This window comes from Coccinella septempunctata, chromosome 1 (assembly GCF_907165205.1).
Source record: "Coccinella septempunctata chromosome 1, icCocSept1.1, whole genome shotgun sequence".
In the NCBI taxonomy this organism is placed as follows: domain Eukaryota; kingdom Metazoa; phylum Arthropoda; class Insecta; order Coleoptera; family Coccinellidae; genus Coccinella; species Coccinella septempunctata.
Window position 1 is genome coordinate 61,089,862 of NC_058189.1, and position 21,103 is coordinate 61,110,964.

The 21,103-nt window shown below is 37.0% G+C and overlaps 1 protein-coding gene across 4 annotated transcripts in view; it reads right to left on the bottom strand.

The window, feature by feature from the left end:
* The window catches only part of LOC123309706 (low-density lipoprotein receptor class A domain-containing protein 4-like), a 242,140-nt gene extending 222,474 nt beyond the window's left edge, over window positions 1–19,666 (bottom strand). The window contains exons 1-2 of one of the 4 annotated variants that reach the window (XM_044892942.1): window positions 19,440–19,665; window positions 16,316–17,435 (exon numbers count right to left, since the gene is read on the bottom strand). In XM_044892942.1, coding sequence (XP_044748877.1) covers window positions 16,316–17,348 — 1,033 coding nt within the window. In that variant the 5' untranslated portion in view covers window positions 17,349–17,435; window positions 19,440–19,665. Of the gene's footprint in view, window positions 1–16,315; window positions 17,436–19,278 lie in introns of those variants that run through there. The other 3 variants (XM_044892934.1, XM_044892951.1, XM_044892959.1) reach the window with 3 other exon arrangements.
* Between the last annotated feature and the right edge of the window lie 1,437 nt (window positions 19,667–21,103).

Below are 21,103 nucleotides of genomic sequence, written 5' to 3' on the forward strand. Positions count from 1 at the left end.
TCCGTCAACTTCGAAAAGATTCTTCCGGATAATGAACTCCTTGAAGCTTCTACACAGAGACTCGAAGATACCAGGCAACACAACACTGTAGATTGATCGTCGGACGTTTGTGAAAAATTTGGGTAAGGGTATAGAAAGAAAAACAGGAAATGCCGCAAAAGTAGAAAGATTTTGAAGTGAAAGGAACGGCAAAAATATTGAGAATTTTCAAGACAATTCCTAGTAGCGATAGGAATTAAATCATCGCAGAAAACTATTAGGGAATGATTTATTTCAAAAAGTTTCAGCTTCTGCTAAGAAGACTCTAAAGACTCGCCTTCAAACATACCCTATACAGGCTGTCCCAAAACTAGTGAATCAAACGTCAAACCACGATAGAGTAGACCAAATATTATCGAATGACACCAACATTAGTTCAACGAAAATGTACCGTTTCCAAAATAATCAGAATTTTATTAAAATACCTAAAGTTGCCGATATTCGAACTATTTTTCTTAATCACAGGACCAGTTTGTGAAAAAGGATATCGATTTTAAATTATATTAAACTAAGATTATTATTTTTTCTTCCTTAATTGAAATTATTTTAAGTAGTTAATCGATAACCTAAGTAAATGTAGATCAAACAATTGGTTTTTCTACATGATTTTTATTACTCAGAAAAAACATCTATAGAGGTGATAATATGGGAGGAAAACGCTATCCTTAATCACAAATTGACCTTGTGATTGAAAAAATAGTTCGAAAATCGGCAACTTTATGTTAGGTTTTGTCAGAAACGGTACATTTTCGCTCAACTAATGTTGGCGTCATTCAATAGTATTTGATCTACTTTATCGTAGTGTGACGTTTGATTCACTAGTTTTTGGACATCCTGTATGTATGTACATTTCAAGAAACTTCCCTACCTATGTTCAATAATGCTGCACCAAAACCTAGCAAACGCTTTGGAAAAGGGTCTTGCAGTACATTAGAAGGACTCGCATATTCCTTGACCTCAAACCCATTGAATATTTGAAGAACATGGATATTTGATGAGGAAAACATGAAAAACTTTTGTCATATCCAACTTGGGAAACAACTAGGGAAATACGGAGAAAGTGTCGAAGTGAGGAAGCATTCGTTATGAAAAAATTGGCTTGTAAAGAACAAACGTCATCTAATTCATGTTTGTATGAATATGTTGGACTTTCAATTCTTTATAAATATGTTATTGTGAATTCAAATGATTCATTGCTAATGTAACCTACTCCCAAATGAAACTAAGTACCTATAAGACGAAAATTTACAACTTCAATATATTCTGACCTGAACACTTCTCTCGTAGGTCAAAGTCTCATAATAGTTGGGAAGCCCACGATGATAAATCGGGATTTACTCGAGCGTCGTGGAGACCTAGTGGATTTTGAAGATTAGATGGTAGAAAAAAAAAGGTTTCATGATGTGAGCACTTTCAGCGGTGAAAAATAGTCTTTCGAAGATGTAAAAAAATCTCGAAAAAAATCGTCAGGTGTACAGGGTGGGCAAAATTCGTTGTCTACTGAAGGGATCTCGAGAACTATAGCAGCTAGAAGAAAACGGATGACACATTCTCGAGCTCTTTTTTCCTTACTATTCCAAATATGAAAACAGATCCAGCCCAGCGGTCATAGATTTTGGGTTATGAACGAAAATTGAGAAATTGTCATTTTCAATGAAGCTGAATAACTCGCTTATTTGAACTCGTATTCGAAATCCGTTGTTACATTCTACAGGCACTTTTTTATGAGGAATTCGAACATGATATTAAGAAATTTTTCGATCCAGTCATTTTCGAGATACGACAGGGATTTCTTATTTTTCAAATGTAAACTATAGTTGAAAGTTCTTTCATCTTGCTGCAATTTTTTTGCTGATTTCAAAAATGTATCATACGTTGCTATTCACATGAATATAGCATAAAAAAAAATTCAATACTTTTTCCTGCTTTTCGATTCACTGTTGAATTTTCAGTAGGCTGGCGTAACCATAGCGACCGTTGAAAATGCATTATATTTTGTGAACCTGAGCCTCTATGATTGGAATCACGGATTGCTGAATAAATATTTCGATGATTAATTTGCCATCGTTTGTTCTCGCGATGTTTGGCATGCTTATCTTACGATAGTTCACAATTAGAACACTACCGTTGACAGAAGTACCTATTTTTCATCATCTTACTTCTGTAAAAATTATAATTATAGATAGCCAACGTATTTTATTACTGACTCTTAAAGTTTCTTTCATAAATAGAAAAACGATAATTGAATAAATTTTCTTCTTTAATAATCGGACGAAAGTCTTTTACTCTCTTTTAAAAGATATCGATCTCGATATTGATATATAAAAGAAATAATTATTCGTCAGTCGGTGATTCCTATCGCAGAAGGTTGAGTTCACATAGGATTATGTGGAGTTCACAATGCATTTTCAACGGTCGCTATGGTTACGCCAGCCTACTGAAAATTCAACAGTGAATCGAAAAGCAGGAAAAAGTATTGAATTTTTTTTCTTACGTTATATTCATGTGAATAGCCATATATGATACATTTTTGAAATCAGCAAAAAAATTGCAGCAAGATGAAGGAACTTTCAACTATAGTTTACATTTGAAAAATCAGAAATCCCTGTCGTATCTCGAAAATGACTGGATCAAAAAATTTATTGATATCTTATTCGAATTCCTCATAAAAAAGTGCCTGTAGAATGTAACAACGGATTTCGAATACGAGTTCAAATAAGCGAGTTATTCAGCTTCATTGAAAATGACAATTTCTCAATTTTCGTTCATAACTTAAAATCTATAAATGTTAGACTGGATCTGTTTTCAGTTTTGGATTAGTCAAGAAAAAAGGGCTCGAGAATGTGTCGTCCGTTTTCTTCTAGCTGCTATAGTTCTCGAGATCCCTTCAGTAGACAACGAATTTTGCCCACCCTGTACATACTCGAGCATGTCAGATTTAAATACTGTATTTTCCCTACGTGTCTCTGATAATAAATTCATGTTAATCTGACAGTTTGCGTGGTGGGGCTGGCCGTACGGATGAGTTGAAAATGGTAAAAAAATAATTTTTGTGAACGTGTCAGATTTTCAGAGTAAATTATGTTAATCGGAACCAAAGGAAGCTACTTTTCTAAAGACTGACAATTCGGAAGTGACGCAAAGTGACAGCGACCCTTTGAAAATGTAAAAAAAAGTTACTTGTACATACTCAAGCGAGTCAGATTTTCCTACAGATGGTTAATCTCGGTGTTGACCCATTAATCGGACACTAATCAGATGGGGTTATCTTAATCTGACAGTATGGAGATCATACCAATGCATTTTATTGAAATATCTCCCTTCCTGCACCTCTAATAGTTTCTGTATTCATTATGGAAGCTGTAGATAATGAAATTCTATACAACTTTTTGCTGAAGCAATTTTACATACTCTTAATAGTTTTCGAGTTATAGAGTTATGAGGGCGAGGAGCTTAGCCATACATGCGAAAGGGAAAGGTCAATGTAGAATCTCAATCTAGCGTACATTCATCGCCATATATCTCAAAAACGTTCAAGCGTAGAAAAAATTGCTGCCGAAGAAATTTGTAGAAAATTTCATGCTCTATAACTTTCATATTGAATGCGAAAACAATTTGAAGCCCAGAAGAGGAGATAATTAGAAAAACTTATTTTTGTGACCTTCATGGCCAATTTTTATTGTTTCGGCTTGCTGAAACTGTCAGATTATAATTTTCCCGTTATTCTTGAATCATTAGCTTCAAAATAAGACACAAAGCCACCGCGCTCAAGAAAGAAGACGTGACGTTTTTTTCTGCAAGTTTGGCGCCCTCCCACACATTTTCATCACGCTTAAATTGTCAGATTTAGGGAATGTATACTTTTCATCTCGTAGTTAACCACATATATCTCAATCTGATACTATGTACAATGTTTTTTTTTACTATTCTGGCAGGCTGTCCTAGACTATTCCTTCTATATACAGGTCTTATTTTTGGTAGAGGTACTCTACAGAGTACAATATTAATCTGACATGATAGAGTAAATCCTGAATTTCCTTCTTGGGCTCCCCAACTATAATGGCAAACCTCACATACATCTCTACCGAACTGACAATTTCAGCAAGAATCGAGGCAAAAATGGTTAGACTTTCAATGATTACACGGGTCAACACCAAATTTGACTTTGACTGCAAAGCATAAAATTTCGATAGTTTAGATCCTAATTAGACGAAAAAAAAATATATGGCATGAAAAAGTTTGCTTCTGTGTTTAGGAGAAGATATCATTTACAATAACTACAAGCAACATGTAGAGCCCATGGCTTGTCTTGATTCCAAACAGGAAAGTCAAAATATGCTTCATAGACTCCAGAGAGAACGTGAAATGTCTTTAATTCGTATTTCACGTCACGAATTATAATGAATTGACCACATATAAAACAAAATGCATCAGCATCGTATTTACACTTTCTTGACGACATTTGAAGTTTGTCTGGGATTGTAAACAACACCTTATCGTTGTTTATGACTCGAGTGCCCATTAGCGGCACTTTGTAAGGGTAAACACCCCACTCTCATCGCGCGGTTTTTGAATTATTAAAAATTATAAGAAAAATGAAGAATGAGTATTAATACTATAACTATCACAAAAGCAAACTTCATACCAAAAAAAGGTATTTCCTTTTCGTTTTTGTGCATAATTAACCGGAAAATCCTAGTATAAACGTTAGGACAAAGAACGAAAAATTTTTTGTAGAGTCGTGTTATGAATAAGAAAATACCAAGATTCCACAAAATTCCAATAAAAAAATTAAAATTTTCCACATTCGCCATCAACATTTCAGGACACATCGCTCTCAAATGTGCGATACTGATACATGCGCCAAGACACAGCCCACGAAGAATACCTTCCCCCGAACAGAATACAGATGAACGAAGATCAAGCCTAACCATACGACACAGATAGAACGTCCGCAGGTGATTTACGTCCAGAAAATCCGCTGCATATTTATGCGACGAAAACGCAGAAATTGTCCGGTCGTTCTTTATGTTCATCACGAAATGCACTCCGAACACGGCGCGGACGTATAAATTTCGAGATAATAGACCTCTTGGTCCATACGACGTCCCGGCTGACCTCAAACTCCGCCGAAATGATGCAAAATCCGACGGCGATATCATCTCGGTACGAATTAAGATCATATCTGGCGTGCCCGTTCGGGAAAATCATGCTAAATTACATGAGTCAACGGAGTTGTCCCCTAAGAGTTATTATGTACGAGGAGGTAATGACCGTGAAGCTCTGTGTGGTTAAAGGTCGTCTAAACGGGTTGGGACTCACTTGTGTGTCGAGTTGACTTCGGGATGAGAGTAGTGTTCGTTATTAGAAACGGATGTTACCGAATTGATCTTGTGAAACCATAACTTGAAGCGAAATATGCGATTCTCTAAGCTCTGATAGGATAAGGTATAAGAGGAAGAAATACTGGAATTAATCTTCATAAAAAAGAAAACAAGAATAAAGTGAGATAAGGTATTAATCTCTGCTCAGAAGGAATTCAAGTGACTCTTCTCTGGATGAAACCGAGAACTTCATTCCGAAGTCCGAGATGAATATAAGGAAAAGAAGCAGACCTAGAACAGAACCTTGGGGAACGCCAGCGAATGTATATCTTGGAAGTGACACCAACCCTGAACATTTTGTCGGATGAAAAGGCCTTTGGCTACAGAAATAGATTTCCACAGTTCTCATAATCCTCTAACTTCAGGAAGAGTGGCAATCATAGCCTCAGTCCAGGAAGAACAGCTTCAGTTTTGCCAATTGCTCGTACTCTATTCCGATAGACAACGCGCTACAAGAGATTAGAAATCACAGAGTGAGAATTCATGTTGCTTTTTCTCATGGATCTATTTTGTACATATTTTAGCTAGTGAAGGATCGGACTTATAGATCGCTAATTATTTCGATCAAGATGGTCACCTTTTCTGATAATTGTTGAAATGGGGGCATTTCTCCCAGTCTTTGAAGGATCGTATGAGACAGAGGTATTGGGGCAGATTTGTCGAACAAGAGAGGAGAAATGCCAAAACCTATGAAGAAAAATACTTCTCGGCTAGTTCACGAAAAAATTCATAATGCTATTTTGATGATAAGAAGAAATACGAGGATGTATTGATATCTAGTTAGCCTAGACCAGTTCCATGCATAAAAAAATATTGCGTTACCATAGCAACGGACAATAACTCATAAGAAGTGTCAGTGTGAAGATTGAGGTCAAAAAATCAAACCAGAGTTACGCAATAAATTGAAAGAAAGAAGATGTCCACCGAAATTTTGAAAATCGAAAAATTGGAGTATCGAGCTATCATCAAGTTCCTGTATTCAAAAGGGTTAAGAGGTGAGCAGATTTACGAAGATATGCTTTGTACCCTTGGTGATCAATGTCCTTCGTATGCGACAGTGAAAAATTGGACTGCAAGCTTCAAAAGAGGTAAATTTTCCATCGAAGATGATGACCGATCGGGAAATCCAGTTTCTGTATTATCCCCCAAAAATATCGATGCAGTTCATGACATGATTTTATCATACCGTCGAACCTGGCTAAAACGGATATCTGAACCACTGAATATTTCATACGATCGCGTTCATCATATAGTTCACGTCAATTTGGACATGAGAAAAATTGCTGCAAAATGGATCCTCAAATGTTTGAATGTTGACCAAAAGCGTGCAAGGGTAGAAGCATCGCGTTCTATCTCTGCTCGATTTGAAAACGATGTAGACTATTGTTACTATGGAATATGGATGAGACTTGGGTACATTTCTACGATCCAGAAACAAAGCAACAATCGATAGAATGGCGACACTCTGGTTCTCCAAGACCTAAGAAGTTTCGTGTCCATAAATCTGTAGGAAAAGTTCTTGCTTCAGTTTTTTGGGATTGCCATGTAGTCATGATGATTGATTTTTTGGATAAGGGTAGAAGAATAACCGGAGATTACTATTCGACTTTACTGACCACTCTACGGGAAAAAATTGAAGAGAAAAGATGCGGAAAGCTATCCAAAGGTGTTTTGTTTTTGCAGGACAACGCCCCTGCACACAAATCTCATGTTGCCATGCCAAAAATTCGTGATTTAGAGTTTGAATTACTAGAACACCCCCTTTATTCACCAGATTTGGCTCCATATGACTATCATCTCTTTCCTCGACTGAAAAAAAGTTTAAAAGGTCGTAAATTTTATTTTCTTCCAACGAGGAGGTATTAAGAGCTGTGGGAGTCTGGTTTGCAGAGCAAGAAGAAACATTTTTTTTGAAAGGTCTACAGACGTTGCAGAATTACTGTAATAAATGTATTAAGAGGAGACTATGTTGAGTAATAAAATATTTTGACGTTGAAAATTTTGTTTGGTTCTATAGTAGGCTTAGCTAAGAATTTTCAATGGAAGAGCAAGGAGATTTTTCATATCCTACCCAGTAATAATATCCAAACAGGGCTCTCCTTTCTCGACCGGTAACAATCTAAATATGTCTCCTCATACTCGTTACGCTTCACCCTTCAATTTTACCGATCTGATAATGCCTATACGCCAGCCACGCCGAGGAGTCCGCAGTTTGTTAATTGCCTGAAATAAAGTTGGAGAAAGCGGCACTTATGCCAGGGATATTAATAACACCGCTACAATGTATCTGTGAGGCTTCTATGATTATGGTGAACTATAGCGTTAAATTATACATTTAACACCTGGAGGATCTGTTAAGATTGTTGCGAATCTCCCGGGATGAAATACTCGCGGGTCACGTGAAGTCGTTAACCAGTGTTGGTAAGACCTTTGATTACATGTTCCGAGGTTTTGCATATTTTCTCGACGAGGCCACGCCCAGGAGAGAAAATATCAACTTGATAAACCCGAAAATGGGCATAAAAAATTGGAATCACTCTGTATTCGGATTTCTTGGTGCAAGGGCAATTTTATGTATGTATTTTTGAAAAATGAGAAGGCTTCCAAAAATGGGGCAAAAGAACTCTATGCTAATTTTAAAGGACACAAGTAAAAAGACTGTCTTGAAGTATATATTTGATTGATTCGGTCTCTAGTTGATGGAAGATCATCTTTATCTAATTCAGTCAGTTTTTCGTCCTTATTAAATATCCTCCATTCGCTTTTATAAAAGCACTCGGTTGGCCAAGGAAATTTGACAAATTCCACACTGTACGGTACGAAAATGTGAGGTTATGACGCTTGTCAAAACATGTTTAGGTTTTAAATCAGCGCTATCGCTATGTTGTACGTTCTTTGTGAAAGTATTTCCTATTTCAGCAAAATGTGAAATTACTGCGGAAAATATGAATCCGAAAATGTGTGATGAACATAATTTACCTTCATACAAACTGAATGAATAGATTCTCCAAATCAAATCTAGAGTTATTTGCATAAAAAGGATAAGAGATCAGTTTTTGAATACATTCATCTTTGCTAATGATGAAAATCAAATTATTGACACACAATATGCAGTTGCTTGAGAAAAGTTCATGTTGGTTAACTTCTTTGGCTAAAAGTTAAAGACGTCACACCAGTTGTTGAATTCAAAATAATCAACCCAAAGATGAAATGCATCTGATGCAGTGGTTGGGAATGGGTATCTCTCAAAGAAAATCATGGACAATTACAAGAATGTTAAATTCTTCAACAAAAATCATCTTGCATCAATGGAAGTCAAAATAGTTGAAGGGAGTTCTAAGCTTAGGCAATAGGCAAGAGGAACTTTACATTCAAACGAAAATTTTTCATGAATTAACAACAACTGGCTCATATTTATGGATTTTAGAGGTCTTTTCTAGAAATAACTTTTTGAGTCTCCCAATAGAAGAAAATTTTTTGTCATTCCTCCGAGACGGGTCGTCTCTGTCATACTCTTCATTCACAATCTTTCTGATTATGGAAACATTCAGCTGAAATTAAACCGTTTAGATCAGGTCATTATTAATGTTCAGATTGTAGGTTCAATCGACAGATCTTTGCTGTTACTTATGCGTGAAATTCAAAGCGTTTTTTCATCTGTAGAGTCATTCGGAGTAACTGAGCGCAGTGAGTAAGTGTGCGCAGTGCGTATATCTCTCGGTATATCTCGACTATGCAATGTATGAAAGAGGGGTTCATTTGGGTGACGCAAGGGCGCAGAATCACCATATTAGTTTTTCATAGGAGTGCGCCGTGCCACGTTTCTTTAACTTTTTATTTGCAATCAATCAAATTCATTCGTTTTCTTGTTAATTTTTAGCATCTCTGCACATTCTGCCAGGTCCAAGTTCCGAGTCCCCCAGTGTTAAACAATATTTTATTCGATCATGGGCATATTAATCTAAATATATAATAAAAAATTTTAGGTTCTCTTAGCTGCTCAACTCTATAAGAACGTCAATTCAAATTTTACCTTACTGGGAAAAGTGTGCGCGGGTAAGTGTGCGCATAGATTCATTATATGGGCATTTGTTCAGTGAGGAATAAATTATGACATTGTTGATTTTCTTGGTTAAGACTCGATCAATATTGTCCTATTTGTTCAGAAAAATATGAAGAGCCATCAACAGGGGAATGTATCAAGTGTTGTGTTCACCAAGAATTGTGGCACGAACAATAAGGCACTGCTTGTAAAAAGGCGCTTCTATATTGACAATAAACAGCATTTCTCTAATATTGTAACATTTTGATGACATTATTTTGTAATTTGTTTTAATTGTGTGGTTCACTAAGCACACGTTCACTTACCCCGTGAGGATGCGCACACTTACCCGCAATACGGGGCATGTGAACGCACTCCGACTTTCTCTATTAAATTCTTTTTTGCGGAAAGAAAACGTTTTTGTTTGTTTGCTTTTTGATGTTTTCTTATAGATTAGAAAATTCTCTTTCTTATGAATATGTTTTAATTTTCCTAGCTTCAACATTTGAAACAGGATATGGCTTGAAAGGCAAAGGTGCGCACAGTTGCCCCGAATGACTCTATTTGCATGGAAAGGATAAGAGATCAGTTTTTGAATACATTTATTTTTGCTAATAATGAAAATCAAATTATTGACACACAATATGCAGTTGCTTGAGAAGAGTTAATATTGGTTAACTTCTTTGGCTGAAAGTTGAAGACGTCACACCAGTTGTTGAATTCAAAATAATCAACCCAAAGATGAAATATATTTGATGCATTGGTAGGGAATGGATATCTCTCGAAGGAATTCATGGATAATTACAAGAATATAGAATTCCTCAACAAAAATCATCTTGCATTAATGAAAGTCAAAATAGTTGAAGGGAGTTCTATGCTGAGGCAGGAGGAACTTCACATTCAAACAAAAATTTTACATGAATAAACAACAACTGGCTCATATTCATGGCTTTCAGAGGTCTTTTCTAGAAATAACTTTTTGGGTGTCCCAACAGAAGGAAATTTCTTGTCATCCTCAGAGACACGTTGTCTCTGACATACTCTTCATCGAGCTCTTCATTCACAATCTTTCTGATTATTAATGTCAGTTTAAAGAAACGTATAATTTGAGTATATTTTATCGTAGAGCTGGTAGAGCGCTCTACGATAAAATATACTCAAATTATGCGTTTTCTTTAAACTGACATTATTAAATTATTTGAGTACACAGCCCACAACCCACATAGTTTCTGATTATTGAAATATTCAGTTGAATGTTTAGATTGAGTCATTATTAATGTTCGTATTGTAGGTTAAATTTACAGATCTTTGCTATTACTTATGTGTGAAATTTAAAGCGTTTTTTCATCTGTATCTACCTTCCTTTCAAGCAATAACAAACGAGTCGAACTCATTTTCACGCTATATTGAAGAAGTTCATTTAGTATCCTAGACTACTTCTAATCTAGAAATAATAACAACTGAACTGTGAAATCTACCTAATCTTAGCACAAACAAACTCCTACTCGATCCAGGTAATTCACAAAAACGACCCATTCAAGAATTTCGTATATCGTCGATCGAAACGGGTAGAAGTATCAACAACAACGTTAATTCCTTATTTTTCATGCCTAAAAATACAATTGCCGATTAAGTACCAACGTGTTTTGATTTGAGGAATTCGCGGTGAACAAATATAGTACCTACGCAGCCCGTATTTTGAACTGTGCGTTATTAAAAGAGAGTTATAATTATATCTTCCCGTAAGCTCACTACGATCGTAGAATGAGCGGAGAGCTACTTCGCTTATTGTTTTCGATCCCCGTGACGCCTAAAACGTGTCTCTGAAAGTAGAATTTTTTTAACGTTGGGGAAACGAACTTCATGAAATCAAATCTTTTGAAGAACCAACACAGTCAAACTCATATAGAATCACCCAGTATATTGTCCACTGTCTTACTGTAAACAGAAATATTTCTCTATACATATTTAGTCAAAAATGAGATCTTGCAATTTTTTTTACAATTGCACTCTTGTGTTTCGAGAACAACTATTTACGAGCTCAACTTCGTGAACTATGCATGATCAGGAATACTTAATAAGACGTTATTATCAGATGAATGCAAGTTGAAAAGGGGTCAAGGTTGGAGGTGTGCATAATAATTTTGTTCTGAATTACAATTATGTGCATGCAACATACCTACGAGCAGCTAAAACATTATGCATGAGTTGGTAACGATTCAGGTTTTTAGTGGAGTCCATAAAAACGTCAACTGTTCGGCATAAAAACGTTAAAAAAATTGGTTTTGAGCTCTTTATTGACCTGTTGTCGAATGTACGTCAAGTCAATTTCTCATTTGTTGATAATTATTATCTCTATCACTGAACTTCAAGTTGGAAATGTACTCATTCGGTCATATATATTCTTATAGTAATTCCTCATAGTTCGAATTGACCGAATATTTCAGATGAACCGAAACAATCTTTATGATAAGGTTATTTCTGCAGTGAATAATGAACCTAATACAACGATGGGAACATTAATAAACACTCCAGGATGTTTATATTGTGGAGATTATCACAAGATCAACGTTCAGTTCGAAACGAAAGGTTATAACACTAAATAAAAGTGAGGATAGGGCATGGACAGATAAAGAACTGAGGAAACAATATACTCCATTTTGGCACTGACATTATTCATTAAAATTCTGCCCATGTTCTTTTTGATTACAACAATGAAGATTTGATTATTAAATATTTATTATATTATAATATACAGGGTGAGTCTTTGACTCGTACGAATATTTTAACAGTAGATTCTTGACGTCAAAAGAAACACTTTTTTTCCATAACATTTTTTCCGATTCGGCCCTGATAAAAAAATATAGCCATTTCAAGTTTACATAATGGACTGTTCCAGCACTGGAAAAACAATATTACCTTCAAAATAACTAGCTGAATCTGTGACACTTCACATCTGTCGATCTTTTAAACAGAGTTGTATTCAGCCAAAATACCCGATTTTTCAAGTTTCACAGATACTTTTTGAATTTTGACCATCAAATTACTCGAAAACGGCGTATTATACGAGAAGATATGAAGAATACTTTTATTTTATAAAACGTTGGCTTCTTTGAATTTTAGGTAGTTTTATGGTACGTAATGGTCATATTGAGAAAACTGGAAGACGTGAATGATATCTTGTGCTCGAAAAAGATTCATCAAATAAATGAAAAACTATATTCGGAAATTCATTTCATTCGATGAATCCATTTGTGAGATGGAACTATAAATAACATTTTTTATGGTTTTTCAACAGCCTGCTTCTTTCGAACAGAGCCGATTCGGAAAAAATGGAAGAGAAAAAAAGTGTTTATTTTGACCTCAAGAATCTACTGTTATAATATTTGTATGAGTCAAAGACTCAACCTGTATATTTCGAAAATTGCAAATCCTTTCAAGTTGCCTGCCAAATTTGATCTGTTAGATAGTTTCCAAAAATTTTCTAATGATACACGGTGCAGCAGAGCCGACTGAAGTTTCGAAAGGTCATTACGTGGGCTGTGGTGGGGGTAGGTGTGTGCGGAAGGGCTTTTTGTGTTCCTTTGGGTCTGTAGTTTTTAGTCGGTGCCTTGATTTGGACCGGAATGTATCGAGGCTTTGCCAGTTTGAATTTTTTCTGACCATTATCAGAGGCTAATTCAAAACCCTAGTGGAAAGTGGAAATTTTTTGCCAATTCTTATTGAAAAATCGATTGGTGGTTAAAAAAAAGCCCATTAGAAAAATTCGCGATGGTTTAAATGAGAGCGTAAAATACGCCTAATATTTTGTTCCGGAAGGATTCTTTATGAAGAGTCGATTATCGATTTGGTCCTACGAGCTTGGGTGATCCTGCAGAACCCGAAATTTCTCAGAAAATTGGGAAGAAAAAAATTCTTCACAAGGCTGGTAAATTCCAAGGTGTTTCTGCTGACTTCACGGGGGTGTTTTTTGTTTCAGAGCATATGTAGAATTCGAAAATTGCAAAAACATTCGCATCTCGATTCGCATATAAAAAACCAGTGGATCCTCGCCTTCTAAGCTCCTTCTCGCAAAAAGCGAGTGTTATTCATCAACCGCCCAACTTTTCAGTTGGATCTACTCATTTTGGCTCTCATTTTGGTTTACCAAAATTGAGGTACGAAACATAATAACCTGAGATCCTGACGCCAAATTCTTAAAATATACTCAGCATGAATCTTCTCCACCTTACATCAAATTTGAAGGAATGCAATTGAAGAAAGAAATCGTCACACAAAGCGTTAAAAGGAAGTAATACCTCAAGAATCTCCATTCAAAAACGGCATTCACTAGTTCCTAATTTACGCTTTCAATTTCTTACGTGAAGCCTTGATTTTTTTTTATTGGAAAAAAACTTGAACTTAAGTGTCAATAAAACTTGTTTTCACAATCATTTTTCGACGGGTTTTCGACATATTTCGATGAAAATAACGACGGGGTGACATCGGCGATATACGCCAAAATCACGCTGAAACTCAGGAATAACTGAAAATTATTCAATATTCGTAATATTAGGTACCTCTCACGTGGTAATTTCTATTTTTCAACTGATTCAGGCTATTGCTCAAAGACGTGACACATTTTCGTATTTGATATAGCATCCGTAAAGCAACCAATGTCGATCGTCTTGATCTCGAATCGTGTGTACTACTTCCCCTTAACAAAAACCCCTTAGAAAAGCCCAAAGCTTCTACAGGACTGACACCGTCAGTATTTCAACATTTTCCTCGAAATTTTCTTGTGTTTTAGCTGGTCATTGAACCTCTGAACAGTTAAACACCACATTTTCAGCCATCCTGTGTTTTCACCCACGAAACAACGTGGTGGCAACTGGCAACGATAGAAAGAACTCTAAGAATGTGCGCTGCACCTTCGGCGAGTGTATACTTATGGGTATAGGAAACAAGACGTCCCCTATGGAAAGAGACCAGAACCACCCTCATACGTCAACTCCTCGCTGCTTCGCGACAAAAACAAATAGGCTAGTTTCTGTGACACAACCTGTAGAAATATTTGCATCAAGAACTGATTACTCATTAACGAACACTCATATTCGTCCCAGACCGAATCTGTCGTCCGATATCGCCGATGATACGGTGATCGATCGATATCATCGTCGCATCCTGTTTTTCGAGCCATTTCACTTGCCGAGGCCGTCAATTAAGCGCTAATAAGGCGGTGTAATGATTTCGAATGGCACTCGTTCCAGATTAAGGCTATTCCTCTCCTTCCTTCTTCCAGCCGTCTATCGGCGGATCCAGATAAATCTATTTCCGAACATATTCAATTAGTGATGCAAGTAGTGATCACGACGGAGCGTGCATAATGAGCGTCGAGGACGTGGATGAGAATACCCGTGGGAAGAAAATGCTCGGCACCTTTTGCTCGTTCTGTGTATGTGTGTGTGTGTGCAGCAGGCAAGGTCGATGCACAGCGTATGTGTCGCCATTGTCGTCAAATAGAATGTTTTCGCTACGATAGGTCTGTTCGTTAATCTGTTCCCTTTCAACACCAAATTGAGAAGTAGCTTATTTGGCGCAAGGATTTTTCCCATAGCTCATGTCCTAATGGCCTCATCAACAGATTGAATTCTTCGATGTTACCATGACCATTCACAGACGCTGCAAAAATACCGAAAATGCTTGTTCTGACCCATATTTCAGCTCGTATCTTAGCAACATATTTCCACAGTCAGGAAGATTGTCAGTGAAGACTGTGAAGAGGATGACAAAGAATTTCCTTCGACCTGAAGATCGAAAAAGATGGTGGCAGTTGAGGATTTCCTTTTCAGAAACGACATTAGAAATAAGAAGTTGGAGAAATTTACACTTCACTATTGACGCATTACTCAATTAAAGGTTGAAGGAACGCAAAATTTTATATGAACAAAAGCATGTCATTGCAGGCAAAATTACTTTCTTGCGAAAATTTTAACTGCATAATCTTAGGATGAAAAAATCAGATAAAGCTTGGATTTACCAAAACATTAACTTTTCTGAAGCCTTTGCATATTATGTGTCAATAATTTACATTTCTTTCATAACAAAAATAAATGTACTTATCTACTTCAACTCTTGTACTTTCCATACAAATAAGTATATAGATAAGGAATCACTAAAGATGCCCACAGATTACTGAGACGTGACGTTGGACCACGTCATAATGCGAATGATTCAAAAATCTAACATAAGGTTCGCGCAGGAGCGTTCAAATTCTTCTAACAATACATTCCCACGTCACGTCACAACAATTTGAGCGCTTCCGCGCAAAATCCTATGTGAGATTCTTCTTCAGATGCTGATATTCTACCTGAGATTCTACTAATAAAATATGTCAAAAATTATTATGCTTTCCATGCAGTGAAACAATACAGAAAACATATTATCATCGTTATCAAACGATTTCAAAAGTTCATTTGAAAAAATCAAAACAAAACATAAAAACTTCAACAGTATGGAAGATGGAAATAATTACTCAATTATTAAAAAACAAGTGCCTTAGTATTACAAGCGTTACTGTCGAGGTAACTCTTCATTCCGAGCTTCATTAAGTTGTAACTGATAAAAAACGAAAGGTCCAAATTCGTCAATAACTTATAATAATATAAAAATTTCCGAATAACAAACTTTTATACTATCAATGAGGATGAAAAAAGCTTCTGACTTTCTGCAGTGCAAATCGGAGTTTGTCGGGGAGTTTGTAGTTTTATTACGATTCCATTTCATATCAGATTTTGAGGTTCTATCGATAAAATATCGATTGAATCATATCCGAACGTCTTGATGCCAAAAAAAAAAAAATTGAACTCACATGAATTGTTCTCGTGTCCATCCGCAGGCGGCATCAGCCGCCTGTCCTGCTCTTGAAACAGCTGCTTATCAGGTCTCCCCACTTCAGGAATGCTGTAGTTCAGTTTCTCAGAAATCACACGCGAAAAGTTACCAGTCACACTCACAACATCACTCAAATTCTCATCGATATGAATATCTGACGCAACTTCTTCAACCTGCCCATCCGATATCCCCGGATTATGATAATTTCTCCCGCCCACGAGGTTCTGAACTCTCACTTCCTCCTGGGGCTCGAAGCGCCCCTTGGTCTTCGGGAAGGGATCGTCGGGGATGAGGTTGGAATCGGTGCCGCCGACAGATCTCTTGGTTCTAGAATTCGGCCGACCTAACGGGGGGTATTTTTGCTGTACAAAATGCGGACGTATTAACCTACTTAACACTAAATTGGAAGAGTGTATCTTGGAATTATCAAGTGGACTAAAGGTAGGTGTAGATTGTGCTTGGTCTATATGCCCATTTGCAGAGCTGGAGGATGCATAGCAACGCGTTGCTACGGTTAGCGTACAGATAAGAAGCAACAGGGAGGCCAGCTGAGCTTTTGGGCTCTTGAGAAGGGGAATACTGGGGGCCGTGGTCCAGTATGTGACCAACGTCCCGGCATGCAACGATCTCACTGTGGACTGACCTTGAATCCTAACCTTTACACAGCAGTCACTTTTCGCTTTCGAAAACACCACGCGAGTCTTGCTCAGAAGCAAAATCAACAAGATATCCAATAACCAAACGGAAGATTCATTCAGGAACCGTTGCCAGAGGTGGTGGTGTAGAAGAAGAATCGCATCGAACCATATGGACAGTGAGGAATCGAAACTGTTCAACGCGGTTTGATCGTTCAGATCTCTGGACTCCAAACGGGTCGAAACGTTTGGAATTACTTGCGAAGAGGGATCGAGGATGGTTAACGTCCCATCACAGGGTTTATCTGATTCGTAGGGCGCAGGTTGGGTCCCAATCTGACACAAAATAGGCTTGTTGGATATTTTTATGTTCATCGCATTGTCCTTCTTGCGGGGCAGACATCATCTTGTGGTATCAGTTGGTGGTAGCTCGGAATATTCGTTTTTCACTCAATGGACAACCTGAAAAAAGGCTTATATTAGTGTGAAGAATGCTAAATGACTGAAGGAATAATGTCCTCAGGAATCTGCATCATGAAAGTATATTCCTATACTTTTATTTATATACTATTATTTCCATAATCTTCCAAGCAAATCAAACTCTCTTTTTCTAATAGTTCTTCATTTTGTGTGGATTGTAATATCAGGGAAGAATTAGAATCTTAAAGCAGCATTCGAATGGCAATTCAACCCCAGTGTGAAATCAAACAGTCTGATCGAGATTGACGAGCAAAAGAACAAAATGTTGATCTTCAGAATATGAAGAAGAAAATCCAACAAAAGTTGGAATTCAGAAAAATTAATAGTATTCTTTTTTCCATAGAAAGTGTATCTATCAAAGCTGCACAGGAATGTGTTTGCTGCTAGATAGTGGAGAGAGCAGATTCCAAAACTTACAAAAAATGATTCAATAAAAGTACAGGATGAATAAGTAATTTTTTCATTTATCTGTGTTCAAATCACGTAGAGCGTTATGAAAAAACATCCGCTGCTATGAATTTAATTCTGGACAAACAGTAACAAATCAGTTAAATCAGCCTGTAGCGTAATTTTCAATCTATCAATTAGCTTTCAAAGAAAAAAATACTAGCAAATTCTTGCTGAACTTTCAAGCTTGTCAGAATTCCATAGTCTACTTCCCAATGAATTTTTTTGAACGCCCATTATTAATATACAAATTTTGAAGAGGAACAAGACGCAGTAAATATACACCAGATCCATATCAAACCCTACGAAAGGCAAATGATACAATTGAAAACAGAATCACATTCGCATCTGCATTTCTTCAATTTTTTTTGTGGTTTCATTGAATTCGTATGAACTGGATTGAAACTTATTGATTTTCCAAAAAATAACATCTCTTGATTCGAAAATATGGAGAATTATTTTCGTATGACCACTTGAATGAGCCAGCAGGGAGCGAAGATGAAAGCAGGAATAAAAAATTCCAGCCCACAAACAATGCCACTCATCAATCGCAGCCACCATGAATCGAGCGGTCAACCGAAAATACAATGCCCTAAGAATAAAGGAATTTCTATAGTAAACGAACCTGAACTATTTGCAATAGTCCAAACATTTTGGCACCAAACTGACGAATAGTTCAGAAGTTAAAAATATCCAATTCGTAAGTCTACGCTCAGAGATCCACGAAGCCAACGTACTAAATTCGAATATAGTACACCGAGATCATTTTAGAGCTTGCCGGTGCGAAAAGGGGATCCTAGAGATGATAGTAGAATTCCAAAAAAAAATGACAACACGATATTCTTTACGTACGCTATTCGCAGGTAGTCTACCGATTAGATCGGAGAAAGGATTTTAGGATATATTTTATTCGAATCATTTTGCCAATATCTTGAATTCTTCCAAGAGATTTACATTTTAGTCAAGGTCAAGTCATCATCAAGTCATCACATAACCCATAATCTGCAAGGTGGTAGAATTCTAGTAGGTTCTTCAGTGAAAAATATATTTCTTTTTTGGTTGAACATGCAACATGCGGTATAAAGATGGGATGGTTTCACACTAGGTGAAATTCAGGCTATCAAGATTTAAGGAGGTCGTGGACATTGACGATTTCGTTTTTTGACGGACGCAGTTAATAGGGTTCTGGTGGTGCTTAGATGGATCCGAGTCCAGGAGCGAACCAGATTCTAAACGACCAAATAAAAGCAAGTCCTCGAATAGCATCAACGCAACGTGCATATTGTGAGGTTAGGAATCGTCAAGGTCACGTAAATAACTTAAGCCTATGCATATATAAAGATCGCTGAAGCGTCAAGCAGAAGCTACTCGGACGTACTTCGTCGATGAATATCCCAGATCCATAGATACAGATGAATGTCACACAGATTTTATGCAGATCACTGAGGAACATTTGACGTTTATAATGAGCCGCTTTCACGTGGTAGCCAGCCAAAGTATCCCGGCCAGAGCGAAATTTTAAGTCAAATATATATTTACACTGTTGCAAATGTCGACGGTATGGGTGGAAATGTTGCGGTATCTGCCGTTTTGGTCCTTCGGGCCGGATGATTATACGATATATGGAGGAACCACATGCACTTCGAACGTCAGAATGAAATATTGGGATTATTATGGAGCAGGTTTGCTAACAGCGTATTGCAACAACACACCACAATGTGTCGTCACATACTGATTTGGCGGCTCGCGAGACTCGTCTGAAGCGAACGACCACGCCAGACGGAAAACCGATCCTGCGTTCGGCTTGTCTCGTGTGGCAATCGGGGCCGAGGCATAGACGACTGCGACCGCAGGTTATGTCATATCCCTTCATTATATACTATTACAATGGAAAATATTTAAATATAGACAAAATGAGCGCCCCGGTAAGTTCCGGCAACACGTGTGAAAGGCCGCAAGAATGAGCCCGCGACCAGCGGTCATCTGGCATAAGTGCTCTTCGGCTAGTTGGTCCTTCGGACGGATGGATGACACGATTTCATCTCGAAAAACGTTCTATCCCTTGTGCGTCTGTAGTAACAAATGTGTTGATGTGGAAGCGTCGAAATCATTTAAAATGGAATGGCACTACTGAGGGATATACAGACGGGTGTGCCACCTATCGCTAGGTAGGCGAAGATGCTACCTGGGACGCACGTGCCGTCTGTAGATCCCTCTCAAATGGATATGAGCATTGCGATGGAGGTTCGCCACAATTTTTTTCAGAAAATAAGGATGGTGTGCGATATTTTTGGTTATGCACACGTGGTAATCAATTTAAATTTCAATCGATCAATTAATTGTGACTAATTCGATTGTAATTGAACAGTTAATTGTAAGTTTCAATCAATTTATTGTATGCTGATATTGAATCAATTGCAATGAACTTTTTTGGTTGTTTTGAAAATGAATTCGAATTGAAAGTTATGTATCACATTCATTCCATGTTGACTGATAGCGTATGCGTATAATAAGTATCTACAGGATCTTTATGAGCGAACATCGTGTCAGCTTTGAATTACTCTACAAAGTTTGTAGTTCATTATCTCTCGAACTCTTTAGCTTATTTTCGGCAATATTGTAGAAGACAACTTTCAGAGGCCGTCTGCAGGCATATTACCTTCATGATATATACAGGGATGAACAAAAAGAATGAATAAGTAGTAAGTTTTTATTCAGAACACACCTAGGAGTGAATCGTTCCTGTTTTTCTTCATTGCGATATCTTAATTTTGGGAGATAGATATCCCAGCAATTCAAATGGATTCAGTATCAATTAACATTAACGTAGAAGCTTCGAGATTCAGAGTATTAATTTTTCTTCATTTAATTCATACGCAATAAAAATAATTGACAAGTAATAAAATTTTCGCTTCTGCTCAATATTGTGTGTCCTCCACCTGCTCTTATTGCCTCTTATGACCGCAGTCAACGGACTTTCATATGTTGAGGGAGATTATTCCAAATCTCAATTAAGGCAGTTGCAGACTGCAATGACTTCTCTCCCTTACATATCCAAAATATACTCGATTGGATTGAGCTGTGGAGTACATGCTGGCTAATCCAATAAAAAGAGATAATGTTTCATTCTTTTTGTTCACCCTGTGCCTATAAACAGTACTCGTACAAATATTTTAACAGTAGATTCTTGAGGTCGAAAGAAA